Below are 24500 nucleotides of genomic sequence, written 5' to 3'. Positions count from 1 at the left end.
ATTTTATGTCAGTTTAGATTGTCAACTTACAGTTGTTTGATCTTTGGATCTAAGTGTATTATATCACTCATTTGTTGTATGGTCATTGTTATTATGGATGCTTGTAACTCTGTTTATCTGTGATGGCTATTTATTTTTTAAATCATGCTATTTCAAAAGATGATTAAAATTCATATTTTTATTGATAGCATTAGTGTTTTTATTACAAGCTCTCTTACCTTTTGTGTTTCCTCCTATTATGCCTCTTATCTAAGTGTCGTTATATGTAAACAAGATGTTTGTTCACATCTTCGTGTTTGTTTTTAACCCATTATTGCCATTGTGATTATACTTTTGATCTAGTCACTGATACACTTTATTTTTTAGTGTCATTATATGTAGACAAAAAATGTTTATATATATATATATATAATTTTGAAGTTTTAACAGTTTAACATTTAACAGTTAACATTGTCATAATATGATTCATCATGCATGCAGTATATCAACCTAAATATCAAATTATCAATCAAATAAGTAAAGCAATTACATATTTGATTGCTCTCTTAGTTACTTAGAGACTTGTACTTAGGAAACTATGTTTACATCAAGAAGTAACAATATTATTGAAAGCAACTTCAAAAGAAGGCCGATGAACATTCATAAAAATCTGATCACAACAAATGTCAAGGCGTGTAAATAAATCCCACATGCATATAAGACAGGCTAGACAGCAAAAGGCTATCAAGGTATAAGAGAAAAATAAATTCAATGTATTCCAAAATCTCCCTTCATTTCTCTAACGGGATGGGTGAATAAAGAAGACAGGGTGAATAAAAGAGGGCAAAAGAAGAAAGGAGAATTTGGGCATGCAGGAGATCAGAAATGAAATGGCAACAATTGCATTTGACTTGTGTTTCCATTTCATCATTGCCTTTTAGTACTATTCACCCACCTGGCCTCAATCTGAGAAAAGGTTACTCACAGTTGCAATTGGAAAAGGTTCTTCCATTCAGCTGTGAAAAGAACCAAAGAGGATTCCTTGTATGTGATGTTTCTCTTCAATACTCCAGGCTCAATAGTGCAGATTTAGTTTGATTGTCTCATTCCCTAGTTGTACGCATCTAGGATATAGTTGCCATGCCTACCCAATTCCCACATTCTTTTTTGAAATGACAATATACCTTAACTTGGTTTGTCCATTCATTTGTGTTTGTGCAGTGAATGTAGCATAATATAAAACTTCATCTGACACAAATTATGTTCATGGCAAGAGATAAACTGGAATCCCCTCTGTAGTCCTATTTTAACCTCGTAGAAATGCATGCTATTCTTGATGAACATTACAAGTTCCTTTCGCGTTCCTGGACATGATTTTATGTACAGAAACCATGAACTCATATGACCTAAAACGACATATGAGCCAAAACTCAGTATCCTTGTACATGAACCATGCACGCAAGCATAGGAGTTCATCTAGGCAATTGCATGGAACACCCACATCCATATCATCAAGCTCAAGGGAAAAAACAAAAACGAAAATCACTCATTATCTAATTGAACTCATAGATTCTACATTAAAAAGCATCGACACAGAGGAGAAAGGAAAAGACCCGTAATTTCCTTGGATATCATTGAATCCATCCAATCTAAAAACACAATTTATGAAAAATAAAGAAGCTAATGCTACAAACTTCACATGACAAATCAACTGAGAATAAAGAAATGCAAGGTAGAGAAGAGCAAGAAAGCGTACCAGCAGATGAACCCACAAGCAGGATCCTATCTGAACCAAGATTCTGAGTCACCCATTTGCAGACATCAATGGTCGACCCAAAAAAAGAGCCAGAGGGGGGGGGGGGGGGGCTTAGCCCCTTCCCTGTCGACCCAACAAGAGAGCGAGAAGGGAAGGGGGTGCTCGGCCCCTCCCCTGCCGACCCAAGAAGAGAGTGAGAGAGGGTACATACCTGCGAAAGGAGAGGAGGAGCCAAGAGGCGGAGCCTGGGAGGCGGCGATGGGAGAGAGATCGAGCTCAAGGGGAGAGGAGAGGAGAGATTAGGGCAAAAAAAAATTTTGCCCTAATCCTCATTTTCATCGGAGAAAAAAAAATTTTAACGCCCAAACAGTGGACAAAAATGACCCTGGGTGCGGTCAACGCACCCAGGGTCGTGTTGACCGCACCCGGTGCCACACCCGCACGCGCACCCGTGTCGCGTTGCGTCGACGCGGGTGCGGCAACTGTTTTGCCGAGTCCCTGTGACATAGTTCACCTGTAATGCACCCAAGGTCCGTTGACTTGTTATTTCAAACACCATTTTCGTCCGAACTACTATTTTAAACTCGAAAAATGGTTGATTAAAAAGCTTTCAAATTTTTCCTAAAAGTTACAAGTCCGAGATTTGGGGGCGTTACACAATGTGGTAGGGTACCCGGTGTGGGTACCTAGTCTATTAAACCATGGGTGCAATATCAATTGCGCATATGTGAGGTAAGTTAATAAAGCCTCAAAGGAAGGAATATATATATATATATATGTATATATGTATGTATATATCATAATAATAACAGATAATTCATTTAGTCTTGGGCTTACCTAGGAGAGGGTAAGTGGTACAAAACTTCGGGGATATTTTGGTTATGCTCCGAGTGGCTATGACTCGGTTGGTCCCCAATCTTTGGAGTTAGGGGACCAGACTACCAATTTTGTCATAGGTGGCATATCCATGTTCTTCTGCAAAAGTTTAGGATGCATCCTGGTTTGCTTCGGCCTTGGGGGTTCTCTCTCGGTCTTTGTGTTATCCCTTTGGGTTTCAGTTTTAGTTAGATTACTTGGGTTATTAAAATACTTAAAATAATGAACCCCCGAATAGTCTCTTCTGTTATGGTTACAGTGGCTTTGCGTGTACCCGCAGAGAAAATAACAAGAGAAACAATTACTAAATTTGAGTAGAGTGATTTTGATATGTGATCGAGTTAATTTACGCTTTGCTAATGTGATTGTTGTTTATCAAGCTCATACTTGTTCAGATGATTCTGAATTTCTTGTAGTGAGTTTCTTGAACTGATTTATATTAAGATGTAGAAATGTATTGCATATGACTGATGTATGATTGCATGGTGGTAGATACTTGTTATTGAGTACACACCTATTCCTTCGGTGTTCCTACTGCTCAAGTCGGTTGTAGACTGACCCAACTATTCAAACATTCAGATGAGGAACAGATGGCGCAGAGTGGTTGTGAGATGTTGTCGGGGCCTTGATGCATGAATTTTAATATTCCCCAGACATCTTTTGGATAGTTTAACTATTTCAATTTAAACTCATTTGTAATGAACTTATAATTTTATTTGATGTTAGACTTTAGAAAATATATGGAATGATATCTGTGGTATGAACGCCTGTGACGCGCCTGAGATGTTTAACCCAAGGCAAACTTAATATATCCATTGTATTTCAAAAAAAGCTGTTAAAATTTTGGGTTAAAGTTTTGGGGCATTACGGAATCGAAGCACATCAAGCCAGAGTGTCCAAAAACTCAAAAAAAAGTGACTATTGTTGAAGAATCTTACAAGGATGGAACAAGCAAGAATGGTGGTGACCTTAAAGACTTGTCTATCTCTCAACTTGCAAAGGCTATTCAACAATTTCTTAAAGCATCTTCAACATCCACCTCTAGAGTTGCGATTACTACCTCTTCTCCACTTGATATATATTCATGGATTCTTGATTCTTGTGCATCTTTTCATATGACTCCTAATGAGACCTTATCTGAATCCATTAATAATTTTGCAAATCTTTTGTTTCTACCGCGGATAATACTTCTTTAAAAATAAAAAGTATTGGAATTTTTAAAGATATTTCAAATAAATTTCATGTTCCAAAAGTTAGTAATTCCTAAACTTAACTTAAACTTGTTTTTCATTTCTCAAATCTTCGATCATGGGTATGAGATCTCTTTCTCATCTAAAAAATGTTGGGTGTAGGATCGCTAGTCAGGGAAGCTGATTAAGGAAAACCATAAGAGGGAAGATCTCTACTACATGGATTTTCTTTATCTTCTTAAAGAATCTTTTTGTAATTTTGTAAAGGAAAAAAATATTTTATTGTGGCATAAAAGATTAGGTCATCAAAATATTTCGAAATTATCTCTTTTTTCATTTCTGAAGAAATCATGTAATGAAAAAGAATTTATTTGTAAGGATTGCATACTTGAAAAAATGAAATCTATTCCTTTTGGATCTAGGTCTTTTGTTTCTACAAAGCCCTTTGAATTAGTGCACTCGGATGTATGAGGACTCGTTCCCATTATATCAAAAGAAGGCTTTTCTTATTATGTAATATTTATTGATGACTATATTTGGTGTACTTAGATCTACTTCCTTAGGCTTAAATCCGAAGTGTTTTCTTGTTTGAAGGAATTTTTTAAGTTTATGAAAAATCAATTTGAAACTAACATTGTTATTTTTCGATCAGAAACGGGAGAAGAATATTTATCCAATGATTTTAAAAATTATTGAAAGAAAATGGAATCACCCATCAAAGATCTTTTCAAAAAACTCCACAACAAAATGGTTTGGCCGAAAGAAAACATTTGTGTATCATTGAAACCACAAGAACCTTATTTATTTTAAAAGTTTTGCAAAGAATTTTTGGGTTGAAAGTGTCGTTACCATGGTATATCTTATAAATAAGATGCCCTCGTCTTCTTTGCAAAACATTTTTTCAATTGAAAAACTTTATAAAATCGCTCTCGATTTTAAGTAGATTTAAGAGTTTTTTTATGCAAATGATTTGTTCTTCTTGAAGGAAAAGATAATCTCTCTCCTAAGGCTATCGAATGTGTTTATTGGATATATGGAAAATAAAAAAAGGATACTGAAGCTATGATTTTAAAAAAATAACAAATTATATGTTTAAAAAAATGTGCCTTTCTTTGAAGGTGAAAATAGTTTTAATATGGATAAGCCTAAGGATAATACCGAGTATTCTTTCCTGTTTGATTTATTGCACAAAAATGATAATTATCATATTGATTGTGACTTAGATATTGAGCATGTTAATGATAAGATTGAGCATATTGATAACTCTAGTGATTCCTTGAATAATGATGTGCCTATGCAAAAATATTCTTGAACCATTGAAAATCCTCCATGTGCACTTGATAGATTTACTCAAAACCAAACTCTAGAATAACCGAATGTTAAGAGATTTGATCAGATTTCTAGGCCTCCCAGTAGATTTGTCTCTTATGAGTCCTTTGCACCAAAGTATAGAGTTTGTCTTCTGTTCATTCATTTTTTCCATGAACCCTAGTCCTACTAATGAAGCCAAAGACTTTTTCGAATGGGTAGATGCCATGAACCTAGAACTTGGAGCACTAGAAAAGGCCAACACTTAGGAGATTAAAAAATTACCTATAGGGAAGAAGGCCATAGAATGTAGATGGGTCTTTAAGGTTAAAACTAAAAGAGATGGATATTTAAAAAGATATACAGCTAGACTAGTTGCTAAGGGTTACTTTCAAGAGTATGGTATTGTTGACTATGAGAAAACGTTTGCACTCGTAGCACCGTAGCATGTATGACTAGTGTAAGGACTCTTATTGCCTTGGCATCCATTAGGAAATGATCTATCTACCAATTAGATGTAAAGAATGCCTTTTAAAATGATGACCTAAACGAGGAAATGTACATGAGTTCTCCTCCCAGTCTTAAGATTGAGAAGGAAAAAGTTTGATTGAGAAAAGTTTTATATAGTACTAAAGCTTGGTACGATAGATTCAACAAGGTTAAGTTGAATTTAGGTTATAAATCTTATTATACTAATACTACTCTTTTTGTCAAAGATATATGTTTTGATATTGTTATTTTTCTGTTGTACATGAATGATATGATCATTACTAGAAGTCACAAAAAATAAGTTGAAGAAATAAAAAATTATTCTTAAAAATCATTTTGATATGCTTGACCTTGGTTTTTTAAAATATTTTTTAGGTATAGCAATGGCTTACTCACTCAACGGCTATATTTTATCTCAATTGAAGCTGGTTACATATATTATTGCTAAATCAAGGATTTCAAATACCAAGATAGTTGACACCGGAAGTTGTTAATGCAAAATTGAGGTTGAAAGATGGAGTTTTTCTCGAAGATCCAACGCCATATCGATAATTGATAGGGTTTCTAACTTGTCTATTATGAGGCCAAACATAGCTCATATTGTTTATTCAGCAAGTCAGTTTCAGCATGCATCAACAATGGTGAATATGAGGGTAGTTTTAAGGATAATCAGATATATAAAAAAATCTATAACTAAAGGGTTTTTTTTATCCTTCGCTTCTTTAGAATTATTTGTTTATACTAATGCAAACTGGAGAGGAAATCTTAATGAGTCTCAACTACTGGATTTTGTGTGTTTTTACGGGACTCTTTAATATCTTAGAGGTGCAAGAGGCAACAAAAGGTCTTATTATCTTCAACAAAAACTGAATATTGTGTCATAGCAACAACTATGGGGATTATTTGGTTGGTAAGCCTTCTCAAAGATATGAGAGTTGTCATCTTCAATCCTTCGAAGATTTGTTGCGACAACAAAAGTGTTATCTACATTGCCAGCAACCACACCTTCTAATAAAGGAACAAAGCACATATAGATAAACTGCTACTATGTTAGAGAAGAGCATTTGAGATGAACAATTGAGTCACCCTATGTGACTTCCGAGTATTAGCTAGCAGATTTTTTCACTAAGGCCTTACCTTAAACTTGTTTAATTTCTCTTCTTAGCAAACTTTCGGTTATCACACCGTAAGTTTGAAAGAGAGTATTAACTTGTATAGTTGTTATATATATATATATATATCCTTTAGATTTCTATGTATTTTTCTCTCTTTGTAAAAGGTCATGCCCACTAGGGGAATTTTTGTATTATTTATTTATTTATTTGCCCTCTTGTTCTCTCCTTTTATGGGGTCTCTCCCATGTATTTTGTATGCTCGTCTTAAGCATTTTAAGTGTGAATAGAATATTATTTTTTATATCTTGTGCTCTCTTGTATGCTATTGTGAGTTATTGTGAGTGTGCCCTTGTGGCTTTGTATTTACCCATTAGTGGCTAGTGTATTGCCTGTGGCATTGTGCATATGCACTTGTATGCTCATAGTAGCATTGTGAGTGTATCTGTGTTTTATGTTTCATTACAATAATCTCATACAAATTGACTATAGAGTTATAAGGCACGGGTCCAGGAAGAGTATAGGTGGGTTCTTATCCTCTCCATCCACTTGTAAGAGCAAAAAGACAGGCCAGCCCAACTGCTAGTGGTTTGGTAACCCAAGCTTGACACAACCTGGCATCCATTAGGCCATGTCCATCCTTTGCAAACCATCCCCAAGACAATATACCAAAATAAATTAATACCCACTCAGGGTTTTTTTTTCTTGAAAGAATCTACCTATTCAGGATTCTGGAGATATAACCGACGGTTAAGGGATCAGTCCTGATCAAATTACCAAGAGCACCGTGAAAGACTTCATGATGCACAATTAACTAAAAGAATATGGACCCCTAGTCAATATACCCTATCCTAATAATGATTTTAATAAAATATCTTCAATGGGTATCTGAAATCAATCATCACTGGAAGTAATTAAAGCAGCAGCAGAAAAGATTCAAACTAAAACTTATAGCAGGAAATCTTGCAAAGGCAATAATAATTTTTTCATAGAAGACAAACATTTGTAATATAAATACTTAAAGCTGAAACACATAAAAAGACACAAGTTTTTACTATCAGACCTCAATCTTTTGGAGCATATCCTTAACTTTTTCTCGGCGGCGGCGCCTTGCATTGTCATCACCATCTCCCATTTCCTCAGCAACAAGCTTATCATTTTCAGCAACAAGCTCGCCATTGCAATTTTCACAGTGAAAGTATTCATCATTTGGGCTTAGTAATCGCAGTGCATCCAAAGCAGAATACCTGGACAAGCGAATGTTCTCGTCATCAGGAGTCAAGAAGTTGCTAAATCAAGGAAATAACGAAGTTACTGAAAATAAAACAATTCAGCTCGTAATACCACCTTCTCTTACAATTGGGACAAATGTATTCCTGGATTGTGTTTCTGTTGTCCAGTTCATCTTTCAGTTTTTTCTTCATGCGTTGTATTCTGTACCTCACAACATCATATATCTGCAATATAATGCTAAACCACGTGAGAAGCATAAGAAATAAAAGATTCAACGTGACTCATGTTCTAGACATAGAGAAGGACAAAATAGAACATTATGCAAGAATGGACATTCAATAAGAACAATAAACAAGAACCTTGCATATATTGAATGGGAACTTCTTATTTGACAAATTTAATACCGAGAATCCAACACAAAAGATAAACATAGTTAAAGTTTACTTTTATAGAAACCTATGTCACATAGACACAGCAAAAGGCCCCATGTACCCATGTCGACATGGCCCAACACGGGTATCGGTACCAGGCGCGGCACGGGTACGTGTTGGGCCTGGACCGGGTTGGGTTCAACTGAAACCCAACCCGAACCCCAACTCTCTCTCTCTCTCTTGTTATTTTTCCCGTGTCTCCACCCTAACCAGCAGAAGAATAAGAAAGAGGGGAGGAGAAGACGAAGAAGCAACGAGAGAGAGAAGGTACCTCCTTCTCATTCTTCTTCTTCGCATGGAGAGAGAGAGGCAGTGGGTATTGTAATATCGCGTATTTTTATACTGTATTAAATTCTGGAATTCTAAAAATTTGGCTGTGATGTAGAAACATCGGTAAAATACTCGATGTTAGGTGATGATATTTGTGTTTGAGCTTAGCCCAGGTCTCATCGACAAGACCTAAACGAGCCAATTTAAATGTGATAAAGACCTACTTTTTACCTTTAAAATCAAACAAAATTCAAGTTAAATTCAAGGAAATTCAGAGGCGAATTTCAAGTTATACATCATTAGATGCACCTCAAAATGTTGATTTCAACGATATTTTATTTTCCTAAATTTCGGGATACGGTTGGCCTAAAAATCGCATTTTTTTAAAAAAAACTCATCTCGATGGGACCGGGTCTAGTTGGATCGAACCGGATTCGATCCGCATGATCCAAGTTAATATGCAAACTCAGTCCAAAACAGAGTTGTCAGTCGAGGAAGCGGAAGCGGGAAGCGATACGAAAAGCGGAAGCGAGAAGCGAGGCACTTCTAAAATTTTAGGAAGCGGGAAGCGCGGGACGACTTAGGAGCGAACCAGGAAGCGTCACGAAAGCGACCTAGGAAGCGTCTCGAAAGCGACCTAGGAAGCGTCTCGAAAGCGACCTAGGGAGCGAACCGGAAGTGACCTAAGAAGCGAAGAAGGAAGCGACATAAGATTCGAGTGAGAAACGAAAGGGAAGCGAATAAGAATCGAAAGGAAAGCGAAAATGTAATTATATATTTTTATTTTATCAAAAACTAAGATTTATATCATCATTGACAAAATAAAACATTATATAGACAATAAATAATATAAGTTGTAATTATCTAACAAATGCATCATATTGCAACTGTCAAGCATTTAAAAAATTATACATCAAGAGAAGATCATAATTCACATTCTTGTTGCAACCATTTAACAAATGCATGTAAACACTAAATAATGAATTAAGAAAACAAATAAATTTGATTAAAAAGCGTACCTTTTTCAACGAAAGAATCAAATGACTTGTTATTTGATGTTGTAAATCTTGTCATCTCTGCAACATAGAAAATGAGAAATCAATAAACTCAAAGATTACATAGAGATATGGTTAAATTTTTAAGCTATAAATTTCTAAATTGTAAATTATAAGCTACAAAGTTCTAAACTCTAAAATTAAAATTAACATAATTCACTACTTCACTTCATTACGCAAGATTCAAAATAAAAGTATACAAAAAAAAGATTACAAGACCATGACAAAAAAGTAACATAAAAGTTTTTAAGTTGGACTACTTCAACAACATCATAAAAAAAAATTAATAATTCAAGAGTTCATTAATCTGTCATCTTTCTGCATCATCACGTGTTTCTTGTCCATCACGACCATGTCTTTTGCTCCTTCCTTCATTTCCTATAATGAATACGTTAAAAAATTAAAATGTTCAAAAACCATAATTTAAAATATAAAAAACACAATATCAACATACCTTGCCTAGGTCTCCGGCTAAAGAAACGATCAATCCGACCATGAGGAATTGATGGTCGCTCTTGTATATCTGCAGTTCTACTAGCTCTGATGGATTGATTTGTATCATCTTCAACTTCATTTGTACGTATAATTATTAGAGGTAATGGAGCTCTTGGTTGTGCATCTTTATGTTTGGATTTGGAAATAGTGTTTGATTGTTGTGCACTATCATCCAAATCTCTCCATCGCATATCTTCTAATCTCAACGTATTTTCTTCTACAATAGGAAGTTATGGATTGATATCCCATTTTCGACTAGGCACTTCTTTGTAGCGATTGTTGCACCTTTTATAACAAGAATATAAAATATGAATGCTAATAAACAATCAATGATAGAAAAGAGAAAAAAAAATACCAAAACAAAAGTATAACACAGTTTAATTATACGTGTCAATCAATCGAAGATTAGAATTAATATACACTAAGGTATCAGCACGATCTTCATTGAGCCTATTTCTTTTCACATTGTGAATGTAACTATAGGTGCTCCACACTCTTTCTGCAGAAGATGTGCTAATAGGTTGAGATAAAACCTTAATGACTAATGCTCTCAACTCAGGTGTATCACCACCATAAAAACGTCACCAATTAAGCACTGACATTGTAGGATTCAGTGCATCTATTCTTGCTGCATTTCGGCTAAATCTTTCACTTCTTAATGCAAAAGTCACAAATTGTGACCTATAAAGTGTAGATAACTCTTCATTTCCAGCAGATATGACTTCAAGCGCGAGTATTGCACCGTCTAAGATATCATTATCCTTTTCTGCAGAAAAATGTTTAATAACTATAACAAGAAAATGCAAATGAAATAATTAAATAATTAAATAATTAAACAATTAAACTTTATTAAATAGATAGAATAAAATTTTTACCAGGAAAAACTCGTTTGACCCCTCCTGCTGCTGGGATTTTAAGATACTCCGACTCGTAATATTTTGGAGTAAGCATGTGGGCTAGACTATGAAGAGGCACATTCATTCTATCCCATCTATTTGAGACAATCTTATGAATCTTTTCATATAAATCTGGTTGTCCTTTTAGATTGTCTTTGATTTCCCCCAACATGTTGTTCATGCCTTCATACACTTCACCAATTATAGAGCCTTCCTGATCACAAAATTTAATCATCTTATAGATGGGTTTTGTAATCAATAATGCTAAACGTATAGAATCCCAATATTTTTCATCAAGAACAGTTGTTTATGTTGTAACAGCCCTTTTTTTCATAGTTTCATCCGTGCATGATTGCTTCCAATCGCTCCATCTATCTGAAATTACTGTGAGCCTTAAGCTCTCCCTCACATCAAGCAAGCGTTTCAAAGTAGTATAATGTGAAGCAAACCTTGTTTTTGCAATCTTTATTAATTCTAAATTTCATTGCTTCTAAAGATTGCTAGTGCTTTTGAATGATTTACGATATACTTCACAATGTCTTTACTCTGCAAATATGTTTCTCCCAACCAATGAAACTCATGTGCCAAATCCTTAAAGATCAAATTAAGTGTGTGCACAACACAAGGTGACCAAAAAATATACTTATACGTTTGTTTTAATTCTTCACGTGCTAACTTGCAATTTGCTGCATTGTCTGTAATCACTTGCACTACATTAGAAGCCCCACAAGTTTAAATCCCGTCTTCAAAAACTCGGCAATGTTTACAGCTGACTGTTGCACATTAGAAAAATCACTTGCATATAAGAACATCGAGCCAAAACAGTTTGAGGCAAGTATATTTATCAAGTGTTTGTTCTTGATATTTGTCCAACCGTCTGAGACAATGGAAACTCCAAACTCCTCAAACTTTTCTCGAAATTCATTTAACTCTCTGTGAACACACTCTTTCTCACTGTCAAGCAACGTTGTTCGCGCTTTTTCATATGATAGGGGTTTATATCCGGGCAGTTTACTAACTGCAGATATCATCTCTTCCCAATATGGTGATCGAAGCACATTGAAAGGTATGCATTTGCACACAAAAAACTAATAATTTTGTGATCTACATCATCTCTTTCTACCTTTTTAAAGGTATCACGAATATCAACTGTTTTTTGGCTTCCACTAGATGATATAGTCATACTAATAGGTGTCTTCGGTTTATCAATTCTTCATCTCCTCAACTCAAATGTACTTGATGAAACCTCAACTCATCGAACTTGCCTCTTAATTTTCCTTGCCAATTCTGCATTTTTTGTAACTATAAGACAAAAGGCAATCCCAACACTTTGTCCCTTTGGAGATCCCATGAGATGTGTAAAAACTCGAGTATATGACCCATGATAAATATTTTTATAGTGCCTGCACATAAAAACCTGGGTTCCACCTTGCTTTCCTTGTCCACTCTTCTTTTGTTTCAATACATGGCGCCATAACACTATTGTTTTATGCATGCTAGGTGGTTCATCATCTTGGTCATCTTCAGAATAGTAGTCATCCAAGTCATATTCTTCTTCATATTCCTCGTCAAAACAATTTTCGTTTTTATCCTCAAACTGATATGGACAAGCAGAAGACCTCTTCTTGCCCTTCCCAACACCACTAGATGATTCATGCTCCAAATTGTACAAAGAATCGTCATCGTCATCAGAATTATCGTGATCATAGCTTGAGATGGTCATTAATGAAGCAAAGAACATGCAAATATATCTGCATCATAAAAGTATAAGAATCAGCCTAAAACACTTTAAAAAAGCTATTATTAACAGTAAATGATGGAGAGTGAAGAACACAAATCATTACTCATAATATACCAATTACTAAAACAAATAAATAAACATCATTTAAGGAGGTGAAAGATCTATGATTCTATAATATACTATGATAAAGCAGACAAAATTTAAAAAAAAAAAGGAAGTTCTTTCAAAAGTTTGCATTTATGAAAAAATGCTAAAGAAAGATAACATAACAACGAAGAAAAATAAAATTTATATTGGTCGACTGTTACTAGCAATAATGATATTTATTTAAAATTTTAAACAACTAGCTGCAACATACTAGTTGCCCCACTCTTCTGATAGAGTAAATGAGTTGAGCCTGGGTGTGCCCACGCTCGGTATATCAAAGAATTCATACTTAATAGGGATGATAAGCTCAATCATGCTTGGTATACATTTTGTATAATATGTTTTTATAATATGAATTCAAGAATTTTCCTATAATATATTTTTTATATATTATAGGATACTTATAAGTATCTCTTTTGTTTTGTTTCTTTTATCATGCTTGGTTCACTTGATCAACATGTAAGTTCAGAATTCACATAAAGCAAAGTCACTTCAAGAGATCAAGGAGAGAATAGAAGTCTGCAAGATCAAACACCATAATGAAACCATAAGACAACTTGTGGAGGCAAAACATGTTTTTCATTGACTTTGAAATTGAAAACAATAAATCAATAATCCATATATATCCAACAGTAAAAGAATAATAAAAGTGATCCAGTCAATCTGATCAGGAATCAGGATTCAAGCAATCGTCAAAATGACTTCAAAGTTAAAACCTACAAGAATGATAAAAAAATACTGCATTAACCCTTATTCCTAAAAAAGACGACCAAATAAACTCAGTTAAACCACAAAATGTGAAATGTTTCTCAACCAATATAGTGTTCATTCATGGGACTCAAATAAGAATATAAATGATCATCATATTGATAACACAAAAGATAAAGACCATCATGTTATTGCAATAGGAAAATGAAACAAATAGTCTCTAACAATCCCTTGTTCCCTAAATGTACTTTATGATTGTCCATATCAGTTTGAGGATAAAAACGAAAATTGTTTTGACGAGGAAGATGAAGAAGAATATGACTTGGATGACTACTATTCTGAAGATGACCAAGATGATGAACCACCTAGCATGCATAAAACAATAGTGTTATGGCGCCATGTATTGAAACAAAAGAAGAGTGGACAAGGAAAGCAAGGTGGAACCCAGGTTTTTATGTGCAGGCACTATAAAAATATTTATCATGGGTCATATACTCGAGTTTTTACACATCTCATGGGATCTCCAAAGGGACAAAGTGTTGGGATTGCCTTTTGTCTTATAGTTACAAAAAATGCAGAATTGGCAAGGAAAATTAAGAGGCAAGTTCAATGAGTTGAGGTTTCATCAAGTACATTTGAGTTGAGGAGATGAAGAATTGATAAACCGAAGACACCTATTAGTATGACTATATCATCTAGTGGAAGCCAAAAAACAGTTGATATTCGTGATACCTTTAAAAAGGTAGAAAGAGATGATGTAGATCACAAAATTATTAGTTTTTTGTGTGCAAATGCATACCTTTCAATGTGCTTCGATCACCATATTGGGAAGAGATGATATCTGCAGTTAGTAAACTGCCCGGATATAAACCCCCATCATATGAAAAAGCGCGAACAACGTTGTTTGACAGTGAGAAAGAGTGTGTTCACAGAGAGTTAAATGAATTTTGAGAAAAGTTTGAGGAGTTTGGAGTTTCCATTGTCTCGGACGGTTGAACAAATATCAAGAACAAACACTTGATAAATATAATTGCATCAAACTGTTTTGGCTCGATGTTCTTATATGCAAGTGATTTTTCTAATGTGCAACAGTCAGCTGCAAACATTGTCGAGTTTTTGAAGACGGGATTTAAACTTGTGGGGCCTTCTAATGTAGTGCAAGTGATTACAGACAATGCAGCAAATTGCAAGTTAGCACGTGAAGAATTAAAACAAACGCATAATTATATTTTTTGGTCACCTTGTGTTGTGCACACACTTAATTTGATCTTTAAGGATTTGGCACATGAGTTTCATTGGTTGGGAGAAACATATTTGCAGAGTAAAGAAATTGTGAAGTATATCACAAATCATTCAAAAGCACTAGCAATCTTTAAAAGCAATGAAAAATTAGAACTAATAAAGATTGCAAAAACAAGGTTTGCTTCACATTATACTACTTTGAAACGCTTGCTTGATGTGAGGGAGAGCTTAAGGCTCACAGTAATTTCAGATAGATGGAGCGATTGGAAGCAATCATGCACGGATGAAACTATGAAAAAAAGGGTTGTTACAACAGAAACAACTGTTCTTGATGAAGAATATTGATATTTTGTACATTTAGCATTACTGATTACAAAACCCATCTATAAGATGATTAAATTTTGTGATCAGGAAGGCCCTATAATTGGTGAAGTGTATGAAGGCATGGACAACATGTTGGGGGAAATCAAAGACAATCTAAAAGGACAACCAGATTTATATGAAAAGATTCATAAGATTGTCTCAAATAGATGGGATAGAATGAATGTGCCTCTCCATAGTCTAGCCCACATGCTTACTCCAAAATATTACGAGTCGGAGTATCTTAAAATCCCAGCAGCAGGAGGGGTCAAACGAGTTTTTCCTGGTAAAAATTTTATTCTATCTATTTAATAAAGTTTAATTGTTTAATTATTTAATTATTTTATTATTTCATTTGCATTTTCTTGTTATAGTTATTAAACATTTTTCTGCAGAAAAGGATAATGATATCTTAGACGGTGCAATACTCGCGCTTGAAGTCATATCTGCTGGAAATGAAGAGTTATCTACACTTTATAGGTCACAATTTGTGACTTTTGCATTAAGAAGTGAAAGATTTAGCCGAAATGCAGCAAGAATAGATGCACTGAATCCTACAATGTCAGTGCTTAATTGGTGACGTTTTTATGGTGGTGATACACCTGAGTTGAGAGCATTAGTCATTAAGGTTTTATCTCAACCTATTAGCACATCTTCTGCAGAAAGAGTGTGGAGCACCTATAGTTACATTCACAATGTGAAAAGAAATAGGCTCAATGAAGATCGTGCTGATACCTTAGTGTATATTAATTCTAATCTTCGATTGATTGACACGTATAATTAAACTGTGTTATACTTTTGTTTTGGTATTTTTTTTTCTCTTTTCTATCATTGATTGTTTATTAGCATTCATATTTTATATTCTTGTTATTAAAGGTGCAACAATCGCTACAAAGAAGTGCCTAGTCGAAAATGGGATATCAATCCATAACTTCCTATTGTAGAAGAAAATACGTTGAGATTAGAAGATATGCGATGGAGAGATTTGGATGATAGTGCACAACAATCAAACACTATTTCCAAATCCAAACATAAAGATGCACAACCAAGAGCTCCATTACCTCTAATAATTATACGTACAAATGAAGTTGAAGATGATACAAATCAATCCATCAGAGCTAGTAGAACTGCAGATATACAAGAGCGACCATCAATTCCTCATGGTCGGATTGATCGTTTCTTTAGCCGGAGACCTAGGCAAGGTATGTTGATCACCTGATCTTGTGTTTTTTATTTTTACTTTTTTCTATATATGTATTTTTTATATTTTAAATTATGGTTTTTGAACATTTTATTCATTATAGAAAATGAAGGAAGGAGCAGAAGGCATGGTCGTGGAGGACAAGAAGCGCGTGATGATGCAGAAAGTTCTCGATCTATTGCTGACTTGAAAGAAAAGAGAAAGATGATAGATTAATAAACTATTGAATTCTTAATTATTCTTTTGATGATATAGTTGGAGTAGTCCAACTTAGAAACTTTTATGTTACTTTTGTTGTCATGGTCTTGTAATATTTTGTTGGTTTAATATGTACTTTTATTTTGAACCTTGCATGATGAAGTAAATTAGTGGATTATGTTAATTTTAAGTTTCTAGTTTAGAACTTTATAGCTTATAATTTACAGTTTAGAACTTTATAACTTAGAAATTTAACCATATCTCTATGTAATCTTTGAGTTTATTTATTTCTTATTTTCTATGTTGCAGATATCACAAGATTTACAACAATTAAGTCATTTGATTCTTTCATTGAAAAATGTACGCTTTTTAATCAAATTTATTAGTTTTTTTAATGCATTGTTTAGTGCTTGCATGCATTTGTTAAATTGTTGCAACATGAATGTGAATTATGATCTTCTCTTGACGTATTTTTTTAAAATGCTTGAAAGTTGCAAATGATACATTTGTTCGATAATTGCAACTTATATTATTTATTGTCTTAGATACATGTTTTATTTTATCAATGATGACATAAATCTTATTTTTTGATAAAATAAAATTATATAATTACATTTTTGTTTCTCTTTCGGTTCTTATTCACTTCTCTTTCGCTTCTTATTTAAATCCTATGTCGCTTCCTTCTTCGCTTCTTAGGTCGATTCCGGTTTGCTTCCTAAGTCGCTTCCGAGACGCTTCCCGGTTCACTCCTAAGTCATCCCGCGCTTCCCGCTTCCTAAAATTTTATAAGTGTCTCGCTTCCCACTTCCGCTTCCCGCTTCCGCGACTGGCAACTCTGATCTGGACAGATTTGCCGATTTTGTGGGGGTGTACAGATCAGTGTTCAAGCATGGCCGAATTGAATTGGATATGTCGAGTGAGGAAACACTTATGCAGAAATTTTCTTCAAATAGTCTTTGGTACAAAAAAAATTTGTATGGCTTTAAGTTTCAGGTTGAGTGTGGAATCGATAAGCGTATTTTGTTTTTATATAGCATCCATATGGGGTTCACGTCATTGAGTATATGTTCAGTTTCCTTCTCTTAAGAGAGTATGTTTGATTTATCAAGCTCTTGAACTTGACTGTGTTGACCCATGCTCATGTTGGTTAATCAATACAACTGCCATTAAACATTTATTCTTCGGAAAACCGATAGGCTGATTGCGACTGGGGTTCGCTTTGAAGGCGATTCTGGTCAGACTATTGGCTGGGAATAGATCCGATCAGATTATGTACAATCTGATTCCCAGCTGAAGGTCGTCAGGCTGGCATACGATGTAAGAATAGAAAAAAAACATTGATTGTCAGGTACTTCTGCATATATATATATATATATATATATATATATATATATATATATATATATATATATATACACACACACGAAATCTGATCTGCATGTTGTTTTGTACATGTTTTCTCAGCTGAGGTTATGTTTTGCATGCCTTCATGACTAGTATACTCTCATGTAAAGAGAGCAAATCTGATTCTGCATGTTAGAACAGCAAGTTAGATCTATGTGGCATGCTCAAACCCATTTACTCCCTTACTAGCTCCAGGGTGCAGTTAATAAGAGACTACGGTCTTGAGTAAACCACTGTAAGTTGACACTGTTGCAGGGTGTTGATCAGATAAGAAACCCACACAGTTTGCAGGTGCTGATCAGACTCAAGACATGTGCCATAGAGGGTGTTGATTAGACCCAAAACTGTCACAGTTTTTGGGTACTGATCAAACCCAAAGCACAGGAAGTAGAGAGTGTTGATCAGACCCGAAACTCACAATTTTCGGGTACTGATCAAACTCAAAACACAGGAAGTAGAGGGTGCTGATCAGACATGAAATCACACAGTATTCGGGTACTAATCAGACCCAAAACTCATGCAGTTTTGAGCGACTGAGCAGGCCCAAATACATACTGTATTGGGTGCGAACGAGTCCCGAAATATGTGCTGATCAAACTGGTTTATACGATGATGCTGATTGAAAAAAAAATCATTGTAAGACTGTCATCAAGTTGTGTTTTTATATGTGCAGAAAATCAAGAATGATGATTTCGGTTTAACTATGTTTAAATAATTGTGTGGTACATGGAAATGCCCAAATTTGATGTATGAATAGCAAAAGTGTTATTGGTTATATATGCTCATGCAACTGGACATCATGTTGGCGTAAATATGCATACTTTTACAGGACTGTCGTGCCTTATGAATGTTACTAAAAACATGTTATGTGACTGTTTATGCATGTTTTTATGCAACTGTTATGCATACTTTTATGTGACTATTCATGTGTCATAAAATGTCACAAAATTTTTATATGGTTAAGTGTCGTAAAGAGACACCACATATATGCATAAATCAATATGAGACTGCATATGGTTATCGGATGGGGCTGGGATGGTTTTGCCTAAGCCAAGCTGATTGCCAATGAGGTCTTAGTGTTGTCCCGTGTACGGGCAGCATAGCTTCAGGCTCGGTATGTTTTGATTGGTAACCCGAGCATGCCCGAATTGGGTAAAAATGTGGTTGTTTAGATATGCACATGAACTTTAATATTATGTTGGCTTAACTATGCATATAGTGAACACGTAAATTCTGAAATTTACATTGTTGTTGCACTAACATGATCATGTGCATGTTTGCATGATATGCATCAGATGAATCATGAAAATAAAAATGTGTATTGCAAACATATGTTCATATGCATATGTAAATTGTTTATTCATGCACATTCGTATTATGTATGAATGAATGTGCATTTGTAGACATGTTTGGATAATTGTATGATCACATGTTCATTATGGTTTTTGCATAAGATGTATCAGTGGTCCGATGTGAACCACTGTAGGTCATGTGGGCTACGAGCAGGTGTTGCTCTAAGTCTTTTGTATGCATTGCAAAAATCCATTTGAAATATATTGAATTAATTCTATTGTTCTATTTTGTAAGGGGCCAAGGTCCTGTGTGGTGTTTTGCATGTTGATTTGCAAAACTAATCATATGTAAAGAATATGTCTTTTGATAAAAAGATAAAAGAGATAAAACAATGTAATTAATGTTTCTTCCTGGATGTCTCTTTCACAGTGTGAGAATCCTAGATGGTAGTTTTTGGGCACCGTGAGGATACTAAAACTTCGTGTGCGATTGTGCTCTTGAACCCGATATGATGGTTCGCCTCCCAACTACAGTTTTATAAAGTTTTCCGCAATTTTGCCTAGGAGTGGTGTGTAGATACAGCTATTGTTATTGTATATCAAGAAAGTAACATCAGTAGATGTTGATTTTTCTGGTGTCCCAACATTAGATGTTGATTTCTAATAATCCAATGGATGGTGTTGATTTCTGATATTAGTCAAGGGTCAAGTGTGGAACCCAGTAATAAAATACAAATTTTGTGTTAGGTTACAACTAAAAACCTATCTTGAACTTCGAGAATTGTTGTGCCCGTTTTGAGTATTCACGGGTTTTAATGAAAAGTATAACTAAATTTGTGTATATTTAATAAGGACATGCATACAGAAGAAAACTCTGATAAAAATTTAATAAGTTACTTATGCATATGCATTAATATCATGCATATTTACTATTCTGCATTAGTTCATGCATCCTTACATATTCTGTTTCAAGTAAGATAGTGTTGTTGCATGATAATTGTTATTAAATGCATGAATGATTATTTGGATTATGAGATAGTTGTAATTTATGTTTCTCTAAAAATATTACATGAATTTGATTTATGCTTTTTTTGCCTATTTGGATCTTTAGAGAATTTCGTATGCAGGATCTTTGATTCTTACCCTGTGCTTTTTATGTTTTTCACAGGCCCTGAAGCCTAATGATGAGGATGTCTACTATATGGGGCTTACGAGGTTGCGTGACTACTTTCTGATATTTTGTTTGGGACAGTGTGGCTCCATTATTATTGACATTTATCTGATTATTTTTTTAACTTTAATTATTGATGAATAAAGTTAGTTGGGTTAACGTAAGATCCCTTATGATTTAAGTTGTGTTATGTCTGTAAAGCCCCGGATCTCTAGGTTTGGTTATCGTAATTGTTTTTAAAGAAAAAAAAAACACTTTTCAAAGGGGATGAGTTGGGGTCGTTACAGGTATGGGGTCCCCTTACTCCTTCGCGTTGCACTACTCATTGGTGAGCCTTCGACGTTGTCCTCCTCCTCCTCCCTCCTTCAATGCCTTTGTGTTGCGTGCTTCTCTCGATAACTCTCTCTCTCCCATCACCACCTACTGTTGTTCTTCCTTCTTTGTTGCTTCCCTTTCCTCCTCCCCCTTCCTTCTCCCTCTTGTCCACCATGACGACTCTCTCTCTCTCTCTCTCTCTCTCTCTCTCTCTCTCGCTCTCTCACCTAGTCATTCTTGGATCAGACCCAGATCAGATTTGAATTAGGCTTGGATCTGACCCAGGTCTGAATCAGGCCTGGGTCTGATCTGATTCAGGTATGATTCAGACCTAAGTCTAACCTATATAGGAATAAGACCTTTGTCTGATCTAGATCAGAGTCAAACTTGAGTCAAAGTCAAGACTGACATATAATATATATATATAGATCATTCTTGGGTCAGACCCAGACCTGTGTCTGATCCAAATCTGAATCAGACCTGAGTCTGACCCAGGTCTCAATCAGGCTGGGCTCTGGACTCTGGTTTAGGTCCAGGTGTTATAACTGAATCATTCTTGGATCAGACCCAGACCATATTTGAATTAGGATCAGAATAGACCCAGACCTGAAGGTGTTCTAAGTATGGCTGAATCATTCTTGGATCAGACCCAAACCAGATTTGAATTAGGCTTGGATCTGATTCAGACCTGAGTGGCTCTAACCTATATAGGAATTAGACATGGGTCAGATCTAGGTCCGAGTCAAACTTGGGTCAAAGTCAAGACTGACATATATATATATATATATATATATATATATATATATATATATATATCATTCTTGGGTTAGACCTGGACTTGTATCTGATCCAGGTCTGAATCAGACCTGAGTCTGACCCAGGTCTCAATCAAGCTGGGGTCTGGACTCTGGTCTAGGTCTGAGTCAAACTTGGGTAAAAGAAACTTATTTTACCCCTTGTAAAAAAGAAAAGACCCTTTTTGGACATTTACATTTTAAAATGAAACAAACATCTCCCCCCCCCCCCACACACACACATATATAGTTGTGTCCCCATACCCACATTTATCGAACTTGCCGTGTCGTACCCGCACCCGTACCTGTACCCATGTGACATAGAAAGAAACTTAACACAATTCCACATTCAAGACATGGCAGAGTACCAATCAAGCAAAAATGAACCATGCATCATATAATGCAAGTTGGTTCATGTAAATAGTTGTATGATTAAGTCTTAAGGTCATCTTCCATATTTTTAACTCCATAATGTTCAATGCTATGCTCCTGGCAAGACATGAATATACATTGAGGCAATGAGAACAAAGAAGTATTACTTTAAATAGATCAATGACTGGAAGACTTTTAATGGAAGAGAATCACCACCCATCATATTGAGCACAATGAATCCATCAATAGCTAACCTGAGCATAGTCCAAGCAACAATAAGAATGCATATGCTGCTTTATCTTTTCATCACCCTCTTTACCAATCGGTTGACCATCACCAGTGGCAGCCACAGCGGCACTGTGAAATTTTGCCCCTTTTGCCGTCTGGAAACAAATTAACATGCAACAACATAACATGGAATCAATCATTATCATTTGCATACCCAAATACATAATGAAACCATCAGAAAGTATGTTGTGAATTAGGTTTACTACTGAAACTGATATTAGATATTTCTTTTAGAAAATTACAAATATGAGAAACAGTTAGATGTTAGGTTCATTATGTGATTATTAATTTCAACAATGGTTGCAAGAATCACAAGCGTATAAAGCATAGCATGCATAAGGTAGTTTAAATTGTACATAAAACTAGGTTACGACACTTTTCACATATAGTTACAGTCCAATACTCCAACAAAGTGATTCACGATTCACAAAAAAATGTTTGCCTATATCATGCTCCCAACTAGATACAGAACTACTTTGAGATTGCAGACTAGCACTTCAAGTCAACTGTAGGAAGGGATATGTGCAAACTGATCAGTAGTGATGCACAAGTAATATCGTACTTCCCTTTCATTTTTGACAATTGATTCAATGTTCTTCATCCATTCAAAAAATGCAGGAATGAATGCTATGGTATGGAAGCTTGAGTATTGCAAAAAAAAAATCATAGGTTTTTCTCAATACCATGACCATCCTTAGGCAATCCATGCCATGACAGTCAATTGAGTTTCTTCACTAAATCTGTGTATACCAGTTGTTTCTAACTCTTTCAAACAAGCAACTATTATCTGCCAATAAAGGTACAACATCTGCAAGTACAATTCCTTGTCTTCAAAGAAATTTCCTCCTTTTAGATAATCTTTTCTTCAAAAAACTTTCACACAGGCTTGCTTAATGGAAAGCAAGACTCACTGTGCAAATATTAGGTGACGATGGTGAAGTAGGTGAGTTCCTCAGTGGGCCTAACTTTTAATTTCCTTTGCCCAAATTAAACTCATGGTTTGTCCAAGAGGGTATTAGCAAGGAGTCATAAATTTCTTGTCTCTAAGATCACAAGCATATGTGCTAAGCAAGCGCCTTTTGTTACCACAACTAAATTGGCAAGAACCATTAAGTGATAACTCTTCCTTTTTTTTTAACCCCATTCTATTCAAGAATCGCACAGCATGATGTTTGGTGAATGGTTCTTCTAATTTCCAGAAAAGATTGGAAACCTTTATCAATGAATTCTCATCAATTGTTAAGTTAAAAAAATTGACCATGTCATGAAGACACTTTGCTGAGTGTGTTACATCCTTTAATGCAGATGCTAGCTGCACCACAACAATTCATGGGCATGGTCAAACCTATAGCATGCACACTCAAGACTCTGATCCCAATATCATCCATGTTTTAGTTATGTGAAGCTCTTTATTTTGACATCGGGTATTTTTTCTTTTAAAATGACAACAATCTACATTTCTCAATGATGCTGAATCTTAAGGTGGTAACTTGTGAAAAATTGGAGCTTTAAGCACTACACGTGACACACAAATGTTTAAACAGTAAACACTAAATAAATCATGCCATGTCCTACTTTTCATAAAATTACCATGTTGAAAAAAGACTGAAAAAAAACTACTATTATTTCAATTTTGCATCCCATTGTATGTATCTACATATTGTGAAAGAAGGAATCTGATAAAAACTATTGATATCCATTGCAGACACTATCGGTTTGGAACCAAATCATGGTGAATAATAACAGCTTTTTGGCTGCTCTACAAGCCTTCCTTCTAACAGCCTTGGTTGTTCTAGTAGCTCTTCTGATTTAGCATAGGTAGGATGGAAGCCCTATAGCACAACAACATATGGCTATTTGGAACAACTATATAATGGAAGTATGTTTCTCCTAACATCAACCAACCAACATACCCTTAGAATACACTAGAGTATTGAAAAAAAAAATTAAACACTCAAGTAGAGATGTGGGAAAAACTTGTAATTTTATTAGGAACTTTTCATCTTGACAGTGGCCTCTGATTCTCAAAGCTTGAGTACATGGTGAGAAGAGGAAGGAAAGAGAGAAAGAAATGAGAAGGAGAAGGCTGGAGGACTGGTTGGCTTCTTGTGTCTTCAGCTCTCTTGGATGCACGAGCACTTGGGCAGATTCTCTCCCTCTCTAACTTGCAGACTTCA

General features: G+C 35.1%; 1 protein-coding gene across 1 annotated transcript in view; it reads right to left on the bottom strand.

The window, feature by feature from the left end:
• Positions 1 to 24500, bottom strand: part of LOC149821736 (uncharacterized) — a 42600-nt gene that overhangs the window by 14219 nt on the left and 3881 nt on the right. Inside the window, exons 4-6 of the mRNA XM_089979965.1 lie at positions 22290 to 22418; positions 8058 to 8167; positions 7774 to 7957 (exon numbers count right to left, since the gene is read on the bottom strand). Coding sequence (XP_089836091.1) covers positions 7774 to 7957; positions 8058 to 8167; positions 22290 to 22418 — 423 coding nt within the window. The remainder of the gene's footprint in view (positions 1 to 7773; positions 7958 to 8057; positions 8168 to 22289; positions 22419 to 24500) is intronic.

This window comes from Nuphar pumila, chromosome 11 (assembly GCF_984573655.1).
Source record: "Nuphar pumila chromosome 11, dmNupPumi1.hap1.1, whole genome shotgun sequence".
Taxonomy (NCBI): Eukaryota; Viridiplantae; Streptophyta; class Magnoliopsida; order Nymphaeales; family Nymphaeaceae; genus Nuphar; species Nuphar pumila.
This window is presented reverse-complemented; position numbering and strand designations above follow the sequence as displayed.